This window comes from Cydia fagiglandana, chromosome 11, assembly GCF_963556715.1.
Source record: "Cydia fagiglandana chromosome 11, ilCydFagi1.1, whole genome shotgun sequence".
Lineage (NCBI taxonomy): Eukaryota > Metazoa > Arthropoda > Insecta > Lepidoptera > Tortricidae > Cydia > Cydia fagiglandana.
The window spans coordinates 169,579-183,325 of NC_085942.1; the positions used below are offsets into that span (position 1 = coordinate 169,579).

Below are 13,747 nucleotides of genomic sequence, written 5' to 3' on the forward strand. Positions count from 1 at the left end.
CCACGCCATAATTGTAAAAAAAATGTCACTATGTCAAAGTCAGTAGTGTCACTAGTGTCAGTGTCACTCAGTAGGGCCGGGAGACCTTGTCAAAGCAGACAAGTAAATCTTTATCCCGGATTTATTTTTTCTTGTCGCGTCCGCTCACTGTGCGCCGCGTAAACAGTGGCTCGCTGGAACTGGCCAGGCCATGGAAGTGTTTCCGAGTGCGCGTCGCCAACCTTTAACGTCCCAGTGTTAAATTATAATTCAAAACAGCCATGGAAATCGTAGACGTCGAAGAATGCCAGCCGGAGCCGTCGGTCGCGACGAGAAAGAGAAGTTTGTGGGCTAAAATTAACAATAGGACTACTTACAGCTACTTGTTTAACATAGTGATTTCGATATTGTTGTTAACGTGTTTAGTGTTAATATTGTATTTCTTTAAGGAATATTTGTACGCGATATTAGTGTGGGTGGACGAGCAGGACCCCTGGATAATCTTTCTGTTGTTTATGGGGTTGTTCTTGATAGTGAGTTTCCCAGTGACTATCGGGTACCTGGTGTTGATAATAACGAGCGGCTACCTGTTCGGTATCGTGAAGGGCCTGGGCACGGTGGTGGTGAGCGCGAACGTGGGGGTGGCGGTGGCGCACTTCACGCTGAAGGCGCTGCGCGGGTTCCTGCCGCTGGGCCGGCTGCTCAAGAACGAGACGGCGCGCGCGCTGCTCAAGGTCATCTCGGGCCCGCAGGCCTTCAAAATCGTCTTCTTCGCGCGCCTCACGCCCATACCCTTTGGCCTGCAGAACACTATATTTGCTGTGAGTATTCTCATTACCTTACCGTAGTTACAGTACAGCAGTAACTAGATATAACCAGTTGAAAGAGATTATTATCTCATTTATCAAACATCATCTGCTGCTATCTTCAATGTAGTACTGTTGTAAGATTAATAATACATATTTATGTTGTAAACCTGCATGTCACTGACTGCTCTTCAGTTCTAATCTAATTATTTAATTGGCTCAGTTTAATTAAATTTTTCATGGGTTATGATATACATTTATGTAAGAAATTATCCTTCCTGTGTCTGATAACTGTAGGATAGAATAATATTAGGTACCTACCTACTACCTATTCATAATTTAATTCCCAATTTAATCTGACGAAATGTCATGCTTTGTAGCAACATACACAAATAAATACTTATTGTTATTCCAACGGATATACCTATAGCTAATTATGAGCCAATATTCAAAGGTGAATCTTATAGCATATCTGTAGTGATGTAATAAAAAGTTCTCTTTTTTTTCTCTAAAACTGGTACCAATACTTTGAATGGTATTTTTTGTGGTCAGGTTAGATAAATAGATATTTAACTATGGCAGTTAACAGTCAAACTTTTAGCTAATTCCAGGGAGCTGCAGAATTATCTAAGCAAGCAAGGTAGTATTCAAAATGACCTGCTCTCACAGATTCTCTTAGCTATTAAAGTTATGTTCAGATCATAGTGAACATCTGGCCCACTTATCTCCTGTTGCTGACTACTTTATATAACTAGCATAGAGGAAAAAGAAACCATTTTCTTTTCCTTGAACTAGCACACTGCATCCCCATACTGAAAGGCCAAGGCCACCAAATACAGACAAACCTGATCACTCAACACCCTTATTGCTACGAAATAAGGTCTGAATAGACTAAATATAGTCAGTAAAGTGTGCATACATCTCCAAGGCATTATATAGGTATAAATAAAACTACAAGCCACAACAAATGTTAAAGGTTGTATGTTAATATTTAAATGGCACTGTTCACCATTCCATTATTTCCATTCTATTTTGGGCACTTTAAAATATCACTACAAAAGCGATGCTTGCTTTTGTCTGATAAAACACAATTAGTGTAAAAGGGTGGGGTGGGTTCAAACCCGAGTACAAGCAGGTATTCAAGTACTTGCTACCCTTCTGATCACAAATCAAATATAGACCCATATAGTTATATGTAGGGCCTCCTACAGTTTCGTGCTGTTAGGTTTTCCCCAGTTTGTAATCTAATTGCCTATGTTGAGTTATCTAGGTTACTTATATGTTGTATTAAATACCTAGTAGGAAAATAATAAAATTGTCCTCTAGCTAGGTACCTATTCATATTTTTCCTGATCATTTATAGACAATGTGGAGTTTATTGCTAGTTTTTTCTGGATACTGATACTCTTTGAAACTGTCTGGTTTCTGGACTCAACCAGTAAATAGCTAATGCAGAGCAAGGTTAGACGAAAAAAGGATTAACCATTTGACCGCCAAAGTCGTGAGCTGACTCGCGCGGCTACAGCCCAATATGAACCTTAGTGCCTTCTGAGAAGGTACACGATGCCGCGCCGCGCACGACAGCCGTGTTCAATGGGTTAACTAAACGCTGTAAAGGCCGCGAAGCTTTATGCTCTATTTGCTCAGTAAACACTACGAGTACCTCTAGTTCCCTATTACTAACAGAGTAGCGTACACTAGTTGTAAATACATCCGTGGAGACATGTCCGCAATAGTGGCATTGCCGGCTAGAATACACGATATACATAATAGATACGTACTAGCTTCTGCCCGCGAGTTCGACTGCGTGGGATGATGACGATTGATAAAGACTCGTAGGTATTATGTCCTTTCTCTAGTTTTAAACTATATCCACAGGTACCAAATTTTATCTAAATCGGTTCAGCGGTTTAAGCGTCAAGAGGTAACTGACAGAATTACTTAGGCATTTATAAATAATATTATGTACTCTAAGCTGTCAAGGATATAATATTCCTAAGTCTTTCAGCACATTTTAAAACATTGCTATCAATGCGGTCACGCCGAAACAAAGTGCCGGTCGTGCCGTGTCGGCTGTCGATACAGCAATTTGCGGAAAAGTAATAAATCAATTATAGCCATTGAACGGAACCTGAATAGGGAGGGAAGGGGTGTCACTGTCATTATGAATTTATGATTTCAATCGCTTGCCAAAACGGGGTAGTCGAAGGTTATACCCTGTATCTACTTTCAGGAGTAACCAATAATCCGTCTTGCAGTCAGGGGTCGGCAAATTTTTGACAACACTATTACAGCAGAAATCACCGGTTTTAGGAATCTCAAAGGCCCGCTCGGTAGTGTTCAGTGGTCTCGTTCAAGAACTATGTGTTAATTTTTGGGAACCTCCAGAAAGCCGCATACGGCTCGTCAGCTGCAAACAATATTATAGCTACGAAATGCCATGGTAAACCGGCATAGTGGGTCACATCACAATACATATCGCCACGAAAACCAAATCGTGCTGCGAATGAGGCATAGTTACCTGAGGGGCTACCGCGAAAACCGAAATTCGCAAATTGCGGGGATCTTTCTCTTTTACTCAAATGAAGGCGTAATTAGAGTGACAGAGATAAATGCCCGCAATTTGCGAACTTCGATTTTCGCGGTTATAGCCCTGGCCCCGTAGACAACATGCCCAACACTCGCTTCGCTCACGCTCCGTAACGAACGAAACGCAACTGTCACTGTCACACTAATATGGAAGAGAGAGAGTGATAGAGAGATACAAAGCGATTCGATGGCGAGCGATAGCGATTGTCACCTTGACTAGGCCGCCTGGTCTGGTCTATTGTACCCAATAAGGTACTCGGCCTGAATAATTAACAGCAGCACGAACATTCAACACTATTTATTTCGTTTGACTTCAGGTAGCACGATACTTGAGTCATTTAGGCCATCGAGCTAAATCATCTGCCCAACCCAACCTATTCATTAGCTCTTAAGGTGGGCTTATAAATGAGCCCGGACTCCCTGTATAACATTGGGAATTAGTTGACTTTATACTGCTTTCTTATTATTGAAGGTTGATTGAGATGGCATGGAGCCGCGTAAATAGAATTAGCGAATTAAAAACTTTAAGATAATAAGTACAATAACGTGGCAATTTCATGAAATATGCAAAGTTCCTAGAGTTCACTCCTAGTTCTAAGGAATTTGATTTCTGCGACACTGCGTCTCTGGTGTAAAAGCCGCTCTAGGAGCTATTGCCACTGGGATAAAATACGAAGTGTGTTATCAAATTTCTTGACCGTACATATAGTTCGTTTTTTTAGCATTAGAAAGAAGTTGCAAGAAGGTAAGCGATCTTGACATGTCTTTTAATTGAAAAACGCTTTTTAAAAATCAAAAACTATTACTTATGAAAGCAGAAGAATATAAATGATCGTATTAGATTCATAATTGTTACATATTTGCCGTAACTTATTTTTAAAATGTGTTTTTCAATTAAAAGACACATCAAGATTGTTTACCTTATTTCTAATGCTAAAAAAACCGAACTATAGTTCAGTGTACTATTATTTTATTAACTTAGGGCCACTTGCACCATCCCACTAATCCGGAGTTAAGCGGTTAAACCGTTAGCCCAATGTCAAATTGTACACCAGTACAATTTATATATGGTTACCAAGCCATGGTAACGTAAACGCCGGGTTAGTGCATGGTGCAAGTGGCCCTTATTCTGTGCTACCGAATAAAACGACCACTCCAATGTAAACATTTACATGTTTCACAATTAACTAATAACCCATTTATCAAATTAGTAAACTTGTCGGTCAATTTACTCGCCGACCGCAACGAACCGTTATATCGGTCGTCACATATAATATAATGGACGCGGGGGTTATTTGGGTCGTCAAGTCGTGTGCGCAGCTTCACAGCTGGTTGGGTAGTGTAATTGTATTGACAATCATTATTATTATACTTATTTTATACAAATTTACTGCAATCTAGTCATTCCATTTTATACAACGTTGATGATAAACAAGCACACTTTAACAGCAATATAAAAATATATAATTATAAATATATACCTAATCAAAGTCATCATTATCTGTTATAATGACCGGTACGGATTGTTTAACGCTAAACATAGCTCAGTAACTGACGAGTATATATAATATGTATTCGCTGTGATTTGTGTAGCCATAAGGCCCGTAATTTACTGCTACACTATTCATAATATGATGACTCCACGTTTAGACAATATTAGACATTAACGTGTAGAAGGTAGCCTGTCTGCATGGAGTGCATGCTCCTTCAGTATTCATGAAAGCACGCTCACGAAAGAACCTCTTGCAGAGGCAGGATATCTATAAACCACCGGCTTGATACTTTTTCGGACCGATGAGAATTTTCCCCCATGCTCACGAAGAAAAGAAAAGCCACTTAACTACTGCTAACTGCTTGCCTTAATATTTTTGACATCTAAATATAGCGTGGTTTTGGCGTGTTGTGCATGTCATTATTCTTGCCCGTCGGTTTGCGTTAACATCAACAAAGTGGCCGTAAATACTTACCAGGACGCCTAGGACTTCACGCCCTTCACGGTTGTGAACGCAGATTTCGTTAATGATTATCGTACTCATTATGTTATTAATGAAATGTAGTAAATACCCAGCACAATATGCCAGGACAAATTCCTTGCAGCATGGACATAGGTATACCTAAAGACGGGCCCGGACATTAAATTATGGGCACTAAGAATGGTCATAATAGTTCACTGATGTCACTCACGAATTCGGGCCAATCGCGCGCGTGATGTAAACTCATCAACCAATCGCGTTGTGGAGTTAGACTGCGCGATTGGCTCGAAATCGTGTGTGCGTGACACCGCTGTACAGGGCTATAACCGCGAAAATCGAAGTTCGCAAATTGCGGGCATTTTTCTCTGTCACTCTAATTGCGCCTTCATTGAAGTAAAAGAGAAAGATCCCCGCAATTTGCGAATTTCGGTTTTCGCGGTAGCCCCTCTGGTCCCTTGCCCGTAAGGCCCGTGTTTAGATATATGTCAATGCCTTTCAGAGTCACTTTCCGCAACCGTCATGCGCATGCGGCCGCAGCGAAGAGGAAAACCATCGGCGACACAACTGATCATTTATAATCCTTATTTTGGCGAGATAAAGTCTATGCCCAATCTGTTGGTGTGTTCATAATGCTGAGTACGAGTATATGCACTTATTGCCCTTGGTACCCTTGCGGAAATAATAGTGGCACGCCGGAAAACTCATGCACTGCAACTACATATATAAAACAGTACTTAGGTACCTAATGTACGATCTCAGTCTTTAATCGTTGATGTAAGGATAATTGTAAACGGTATAATGGTATAACCGACTACATATACCTAACCATTTAAGTTCGTGTCATCTGCAATAATATTATGCTCTTTGAAGGCCAAAAAATATGTGACACGCCATAAGGCTCTCCAAATAAGATTTTGCGGCCTTCATTGTGTAACAGTTTATTGCAGGACTGTACAGACAAAAATTGATTTTTTTACCACTATTTCCTTAGATCTACACAGACAAATCTATAGTCTCTTATTGTAGCAAATTTACTAAATTTAGTCTACTTTAAAAACGTCTTGAGAAGGTACTATCAAAAACAAGTCCTTTAGATTAGAGTTATAATCGCCCAAATCTAAAAAAAAAACCGACCGCGGTTTTTTTTGACGTTGCGTTCGGCTCTCGAGGTCACAAACTTAGATTATTCATTGGGCCAACATCATAAACAAGTACATATGTAAAAAATCAAAACTACCGAATTTGACGCAAACACTATTAACAGAGATGTGACTTATTTGAAATACTTGTATTTAAAGATTTTTGAAGAAAACTATTTTGTATTTTATTTGAAATAGTTTTTGGGACCTGTTTTCTATTTTCAAAATAGGTACAAATAGTAGAAGAGCCGGCCGCAAATTTTCTAACCGACTTGATACCACGATGAAATGCACAATGGTTTCCCATAAAAGTGATGCTAAGTCCGAATTCGATAGTCTGCCACGGCGGAACTTGCCGAAAGTACGAAAAAGAAGGCCACTTCCGGTGCGAAAAAAGGGGGCTGATTTAACCCATCTGATACCGAAATAATAGTTATGGCAGCAGTTAGAAATTTACATGTAGACACATAAAAGCGAAGTCTGCCAGTATTTTTTTTGCCGGAAGTGCTTGGCAGACGCTCTCAAAGGTGGCCAACGGGACCCCTAATTTAACCCATCTGATACCACCATGAAACCAATTCCAGTTAGTAGGTATGAACCCTCATGTCAGGAATATATAAGTCTGCCAAGGCTTTTCCTGCCGAAACACCTTGGCAGACGAGATTATGTAAGCAAGGTCGGCATCGGTTACCCTACACTAACCCATCTGATACCACCATGAAACCAATTCCAGTCGGTAGGTATGAACCCCCATTTTAGAAATATATAAGTCTGCCAAGGTTTTTCCTGCCGAAACACCTTGGCAGACGAGATTATAAGCAAGATGACCATCGGTTACCGTACACTAACCCATCTGATACCACCATGAAACCAATTCTAGTCGGTAGGTATGAACCCTCATTTCAAGAATTTATAAGTCTGCCAAGGCTTTTCCTGCCGTAACACCATGGCAGACGAGATTATGTAAGCAAGGTCGGCATCGGTTACCCTACACTAACCCATCTGATACCACCATGAAACCAATTCCAGTCGGTAGGTATGAACCCCCATTTTAGAAATATATAAGTCTGCCAAGGTTTTTCCTGCCGAAACACCTTGGCAGACGAGATTATAAGCAAGATGACCATCGGTTACCGTACACTAACCCATCTGATACCACCATGAAACCAATTCTAGTCGGTAGGTACGAACCCTCATTTCAGGAATTTATAAGTCTGCCAAGGCCTTTCCTGCCGAAACACCTTGACAGACGAGATTATGTAAGCAGCATCCACATACGAGGGATCCGTATTTTGGGATTATACAGATTACGGACATTATTAATAGCTGTAGGCTTATTTATTACTTTATGCTTATACATATTTGTATATAATTATGTTACTAATAAAATATATTTATAATTTATTAAACCTAAACTTAATACATTGGGAATTCATTACCTGCTTACGGCAGTAGTAGGGATAAGTGGGTGAGTTCTGGCTCACTGAGCCAGGCCAACAGTCCCTCCCCCTTTTTTCCCTTGTTGAGGCCCTGCAACCTTGCCTTGAACCCAAACTAATGTCATTGTAGCTCGAATCTAACCTAATTTATTTTTATTGCTTTTAGAATATTTCAATTATCTACTTTTGTAAAGTTAAAGGTTGAAATCTCTATTTCGCAAAATGGAATTTTAATGTGACTTTAATGTATGTGCAGTCTACTTAGTAATTGGGTTTAAAGATATAAAAACACACATTTTATTTCCTATCCTAAGTATCCTATCCTAAGTTTATTCAAATAATATTCTGAACATATATAGTAATTAGACTGGTCATATTTTTCATAAAATCGATTTCGACTGGCAAAGCATATTACTTTTTGGCAACCGGGTTTTTTAACCTAATTAGACCCCGCTGAATCCGAATTTGCCAGTTGCTCGATCGAAATCTTGACCGGAAGTGAGATATTTGACATTAAAGGTCCCTTTTTTTTCGTTTTTCGTAAATGACTCTTAAACGGTGGCACATAGCAAAAAATGTTCTATTACATAAGTATTCTGCATAGAATTGCCTACAAGAAAGATTCAGTACAATTTTTCGCTAGGATCAATATTCAAAGAGATTTTAACGCGGGAAATTTAATTATAATCACTTCTAAGGTCCCGTTTTTTAGGTTTTCGTAAATAACTCATAAACGGTGGCCAATATCAAAAAATGTTTTTAGATGTTAATAATCTACACAAAATTTTGAACAAAAAAGATTCAGTACACTTTTTGCAGGGATCAATATTTAAAAAGATAATAAAGAGGGAAAGTTAATTATAATAAATTCTAAGGTTCCTTGTTTTTATTTTTTCGTTAATAATTTGAAAAGTATGACTCAAAGCAAAAAAAAAATCTTATACATAAATAATAAACGTAAAATTTCCTACAAGAAACATGCAGAACACTTTTCACTAGGATCAATATTTAAAAAGACAAAGCAGCGGGTAAGTTAATTATAATCAATTTTAAAGTCCCTTTTTAGTTTTTTGTAAATAACTCGTAAACGGTGTCCCATAGCGAAATAGGTTTTTAAGAATAAATTATCTACATAAAATTTCCTCCAAAAAACATCTAGAACACTTTTCTCTAGGATGAATATTTCAAGCGATATTAAATGAAGAAATTTAATTACAATCAGTTCACAGGTCACTTTTTTTTAGTTTTTCGTAAATAACTCGTAAACGGTGGCCCGTTGAAAACAATATTCTACATAAATATTAAACATAAAATTGTCCACAAAAAAGGTTCTGTACACTTTTTCGCTACGATCAATATTTAAAGAGATATTAAAGGGGGTAAGTTAATTATAATCAATTTCCAGGTCCCTATTTTTAGGATTTCGCAAATGACTCGTAAAATAAGGCTCATAGCAAAATAAGTTCTTAATGTTCTTGTAAATAAATAATCGATATAAAATTTTCTACGAAAGACATATGGAACACTTTTCTCTTTTTAGGGTTCCGTACCTCAAAATGAATAAAAACCGGCCAAGCGCGAGTCGGACTCGCGTTGCAAGGGTTCCGTACATTACCCAATTTTTAACAGTGTATTTTATATATGTGAAACGCGAGTGAATTGCCTTTAAAAAACCTGTAGAGATCGGTTCAAAAACTATAAGTAATGTCCGACTCGTGCTTGACTGCATAATTCTAATAGGTTTTCCTGTCATCTATAGATTCTATTCTGTGTATCTTTTCAAAATTTTAGACCCAGTAGTTTCGGAGATAAAGCCCACTTCCCCAAAATAAAACATTAAAATACAAAAAAAATACCACCCCCCCCCCTTTATCTCCGAAACTCCTGGGTCTAAATTTTGAAAATAAAATAAAATAAAATAGTTCTTTACCTATATAGACGTAAACCTAAAAATAGGGACCTGAAAATTGATTATAATTAACTTACCCCTTTTAATACCTCTTAAAATATTGATCGTAGCGAAAAAGAGTACAGAACCTTTTTTGTGGACAGTTTTATGTTTAATATTTATGTAGAATATTGTTTTGCAACGGGCCACCGTTTACGAGTTATTTACGAAAAACTAAAAAAAAGTGACCTGCGAACTGATTGTAATTAAATTTCTTCCTTTAATATCGCTTGAAATATTGATCCTAGAGGAAAGTGTTCTAGATGTTTTTTGGAGGAAATTTTATGTAGATAATTTATTCTTAAAAACCTATTTCGCTATGGGACACCGTTTACGAGTTATTTACAAAAAACTAAAAAGGGACTTTAAAATTGATTATAATTAACTTACCCGGTGCTTTGTCTTTTTAAATATTGATCCTAGCGAAAAGTGTTCTATATGTTTCTTGTAGGAAATTTTACGTTTATTATTTATGTATAAGATTTTTTTTTGCTTTGAGTCATACTTTTCAAATTATTAACGAAAAAATAAAAACAAGGAACCTTAGAATTTATTATAATTAACTTTCGCTCTTTATTATCTTTTTAAATATTGATCCCTGCAAAAAGTGTACTGAATCTTTTTTGTTCAAAATTTTGTGTAGATTATTAACGTCTAAAAACACTTTCTGATATTGGCCACCGTTTATGAGTTATTTACGAAAACCTAAAAAACGGGACCTTAGAAGTGATTATAATTAAATTTCCCGCGTTAAAATCTCTTTGAATATTGATCCTAGCGAAAAATTGTACTGAATCTTTCTTGTAGGCAACTTTAAGCATATTACTTATGTAATAGAACATTTTTTGGAACGGTGGTGCCGTTTAAGAGTTATTTACGAAAAACGAAAAAAACGGACCTTTAATGTCAAATATCTCACTTCCGGTCAAGATTTCGATCGAGCAACCGGATCAAATTCGGATTCAGCGGGGTCTAATTAGGTTAAAAAACCCGGTTGCCAAAAAGTAATATGATTTGCCAGTCGCATCAAGAAGGAGAGCGATTTTGAATTTTTTTGTCTAGTCTAAATATCATTACTTATTCTGTGTACAGTGGAGAAAACGAATGAAATCATGCAATTTGATTTTGCTATTTTTAAATAAAGAATAACTAAACAGTATTTTCCACAGTTGTTGGTAATGATACCATCTCTTACAATTTCTCTTCATGAACATTTTATGATACCTAACCTTCCAGTTTTCGCCCGAATTAATCAGAAAATTCACCAACTCCATTTACACCAACCAAATAGAAAACGGGTCCATGTCCGAATTCGCGATCTCGAGTCCGGGTCCGCGTCCGGGTCCAGGTTCAGGTAGAAGTCGAATTCAAAATCTTGCTTGTTTTGCCAGTGGGGTAACTTGCTTAACAATCAATTAGAAAAAGACAAGTCGTCGAGGAGTTCCGTTCTGATCACCATCAGCAATACCACTTCATCAAATGCCACTGTTCTTAATGTAAATCCTTGTTTGCCTAATGAAAATACAAGAGTCACTATACAATGCCATTAAGATTTGTAGAGTTCCCTCGATTCCTTATGGATCCCATCATCAGAACTTGAGCTTCACGATAATATGACTTAAAAATCTAACGTGCTTAACAAACATAACGAAGAGGACAAATCCCCAAACATGAGCTATGCGTCGTTGAAGAGTTCCATTCTGATCATCATCAGCAGTTTCACTTCATCAAATGTCACAATTCTGAATGTAAATGCTTGGTTTGTTTAAAATACACCAGTATCACTATATGTTAGGGTGGTTCAAAAAACATTTTTTTTCCTAAGGGGCACCCCCTTATTTTGTTACACTTATTATGTTGATAAAATACACCAAGTTTCTTAATTTATCTCAACTATACTTCGTTTTTTTTAGCATTAGAAATTAGGTAAACAATCTTGATGTGTCTTTTAATTGAAAAACACATTTTAAAAATAAGTTACGGCAAATACACTCGCGTGCAAAAGTATTGCATCACTTTGCATTTTTTCGTCCGCACCCAATATCTTTGTAATTCTAGAGCCGATTCTTAAAATTTTGGTATCAACTGAAAGCTTATAATCTAACGCATTAGAAAATTGGAAAATTTAATGAAATTTCAAATCTGAAGACTAAAAAAAATCAGACTCTGAAAGTAGCGACATAATGGTCGAGAAATAAATTTAGGAAAGTTAAGAATAAAAGTCATTTATTTAATACAAAATAAATTATTATTATTAAATTAATACCTGGTGTTGCCACCCCTAGCCCTCCTCACACAAATCAAGCGGTTTTTCATAGACCTAATTAATTTTCTAATGAAATCTTGTGGAATAGCGTCCCACTCCTCCAGCAAGGCTCCCTTCAGCTCCTCAACATTGGCCGGGGCAGGATTCCGCTTCCGAATCCTCCTTTTAAGGTAGTCCCACACGTGTTTAACGGGGTTAAGGTCCGGGCTCATCGCTGGCCAGTCCATGGTGTCGATGCCCACTTCGAGAAGGTAGGCTGCGGTGGCCCTAGCGGTATGACACGGGCATTATCCTGCATTAGGATGAACCCCTCATCAAAAATACCGGCATAAGGAACAACATGTTCCTCCAGGATGTCAGTAATGTATTTTGCAGCGGTCAATCCACCGCCACGGCCCCCGCCAGGCACGAAAACCAGCTCTGTTCGCGCGTCGTAGGAAACGCCGCCCCAGAACATCACGGATCCACCGCCATAGGCGACTCTTTCGGAGAAGCAACATTGGGCGAACCGTTCTTCTGGCCTTCTGTAGACTCTTCCTCTTCGGTCACATTCATTCAAACATATTCTGCACTCGTCCGAGAAGAGACGACGACGACCAGACGACGTCTGGGCCCTGTTGCAGGCCTCCTGGGTGTCAAGTTCGCTTTCTTGAGTCTTCTTCTTATTGTCCACTCACTGGCAGCCACTCCTCGTATCTCACGCAGACGCTGCTGGACGGCAACGCTTGTAAGATGTCGATCTCGGAGAGATGTTGTGACAATGAAGCGGTCGTCCCTCTCTGATGTACACTTTTTGCGGCCGCTTCTTGGTCTTGAAGTAAAGGATCCAGTCCGTTGGAACCTCTGGTAAACTCTGCAAACTGTAGATTGACTTAAATTCAGCGTGGCAGCTACTGAACGTTGGCTACGCCCCTCTTGCAGGAGCTGGACGACTTGGCGGACTTCAGCTTCAGTGGTTTCCATTTTTCACAGATCTTCTTCACGGGAAAATATGCGGAGATGTGTACCGGTCAACTAGTCATATATTTATTCAAAAAAACAATACAAGTATTGTGTTTGAAATACATGGCTTAAAACTAAAATTATTAGACACTTAATAAAATGTAAAGATAATAATGTAGGTATCATAAATGTTAAACATTATCATAAATTTCATCCACTGTGTAAAAGCAACTTCTCAATAAAAATCTTTTCAAATCCCTATGAAACAGCGAGTGATCCGTAATGATTTTTAGTTCAGTAGGCAATCTATTATAAAGGGTTATGGCTTGATGAGCAACGGAATGCGCAGCAACCTCGAGTCTAGGACAGAAAATAACTTTCATATTTTTGGTGCGCGTAAGTAAGCGTTCATATTGCTCTTCACAAGACTCGTTCTTAAGAAGCTTTGTGAGCAGTAGCAAGACATACAAACTAGGCACCGTGAGAATTCCTAATTCTTTGAAAAAATGTCTACACGAAACCCAAGGAGGTATGCGAAACATAGTACGAACTGCTCTCTTTTGTATTATAAGAGCCCTATTAATATTATACTGGTAGCTGTTTCCCCAGAGTTTAATGCTATATCTTAGCTTAGATTCTATCAAAGCGTAATAGACTGACTTGAGC

At 38.2% G+C, this 13,747-nt stretch overlaps 1 protein-coding gene across 2 annotated transcripts in view; it reads left to right on the top strand.

The window, feature by feature from the left end:
* Positions 1 to 73: 73 nt before the first annotated feature.
* The window catches only part of LOC134668706 (transmembrane protein 64), a 40,835-nt gene continuing 27,161 nt past the window's right edge, over positions 74 to 13,747 (top strand). For both annotated transcript variants that reach the window (XM_063526146.1, XM_063526147.1), the window contains exon 1: positions 74 to 800. In XM_063526146.1, coding sequence (XP_063382216.1) covers positions 261 to 800 — 540 coding nt within the window. In that variant the 5' untranslated portion in view covers positions 74 to 260. The remainder of the gene's footprint in view (positions 801 to 13,747) is intronic.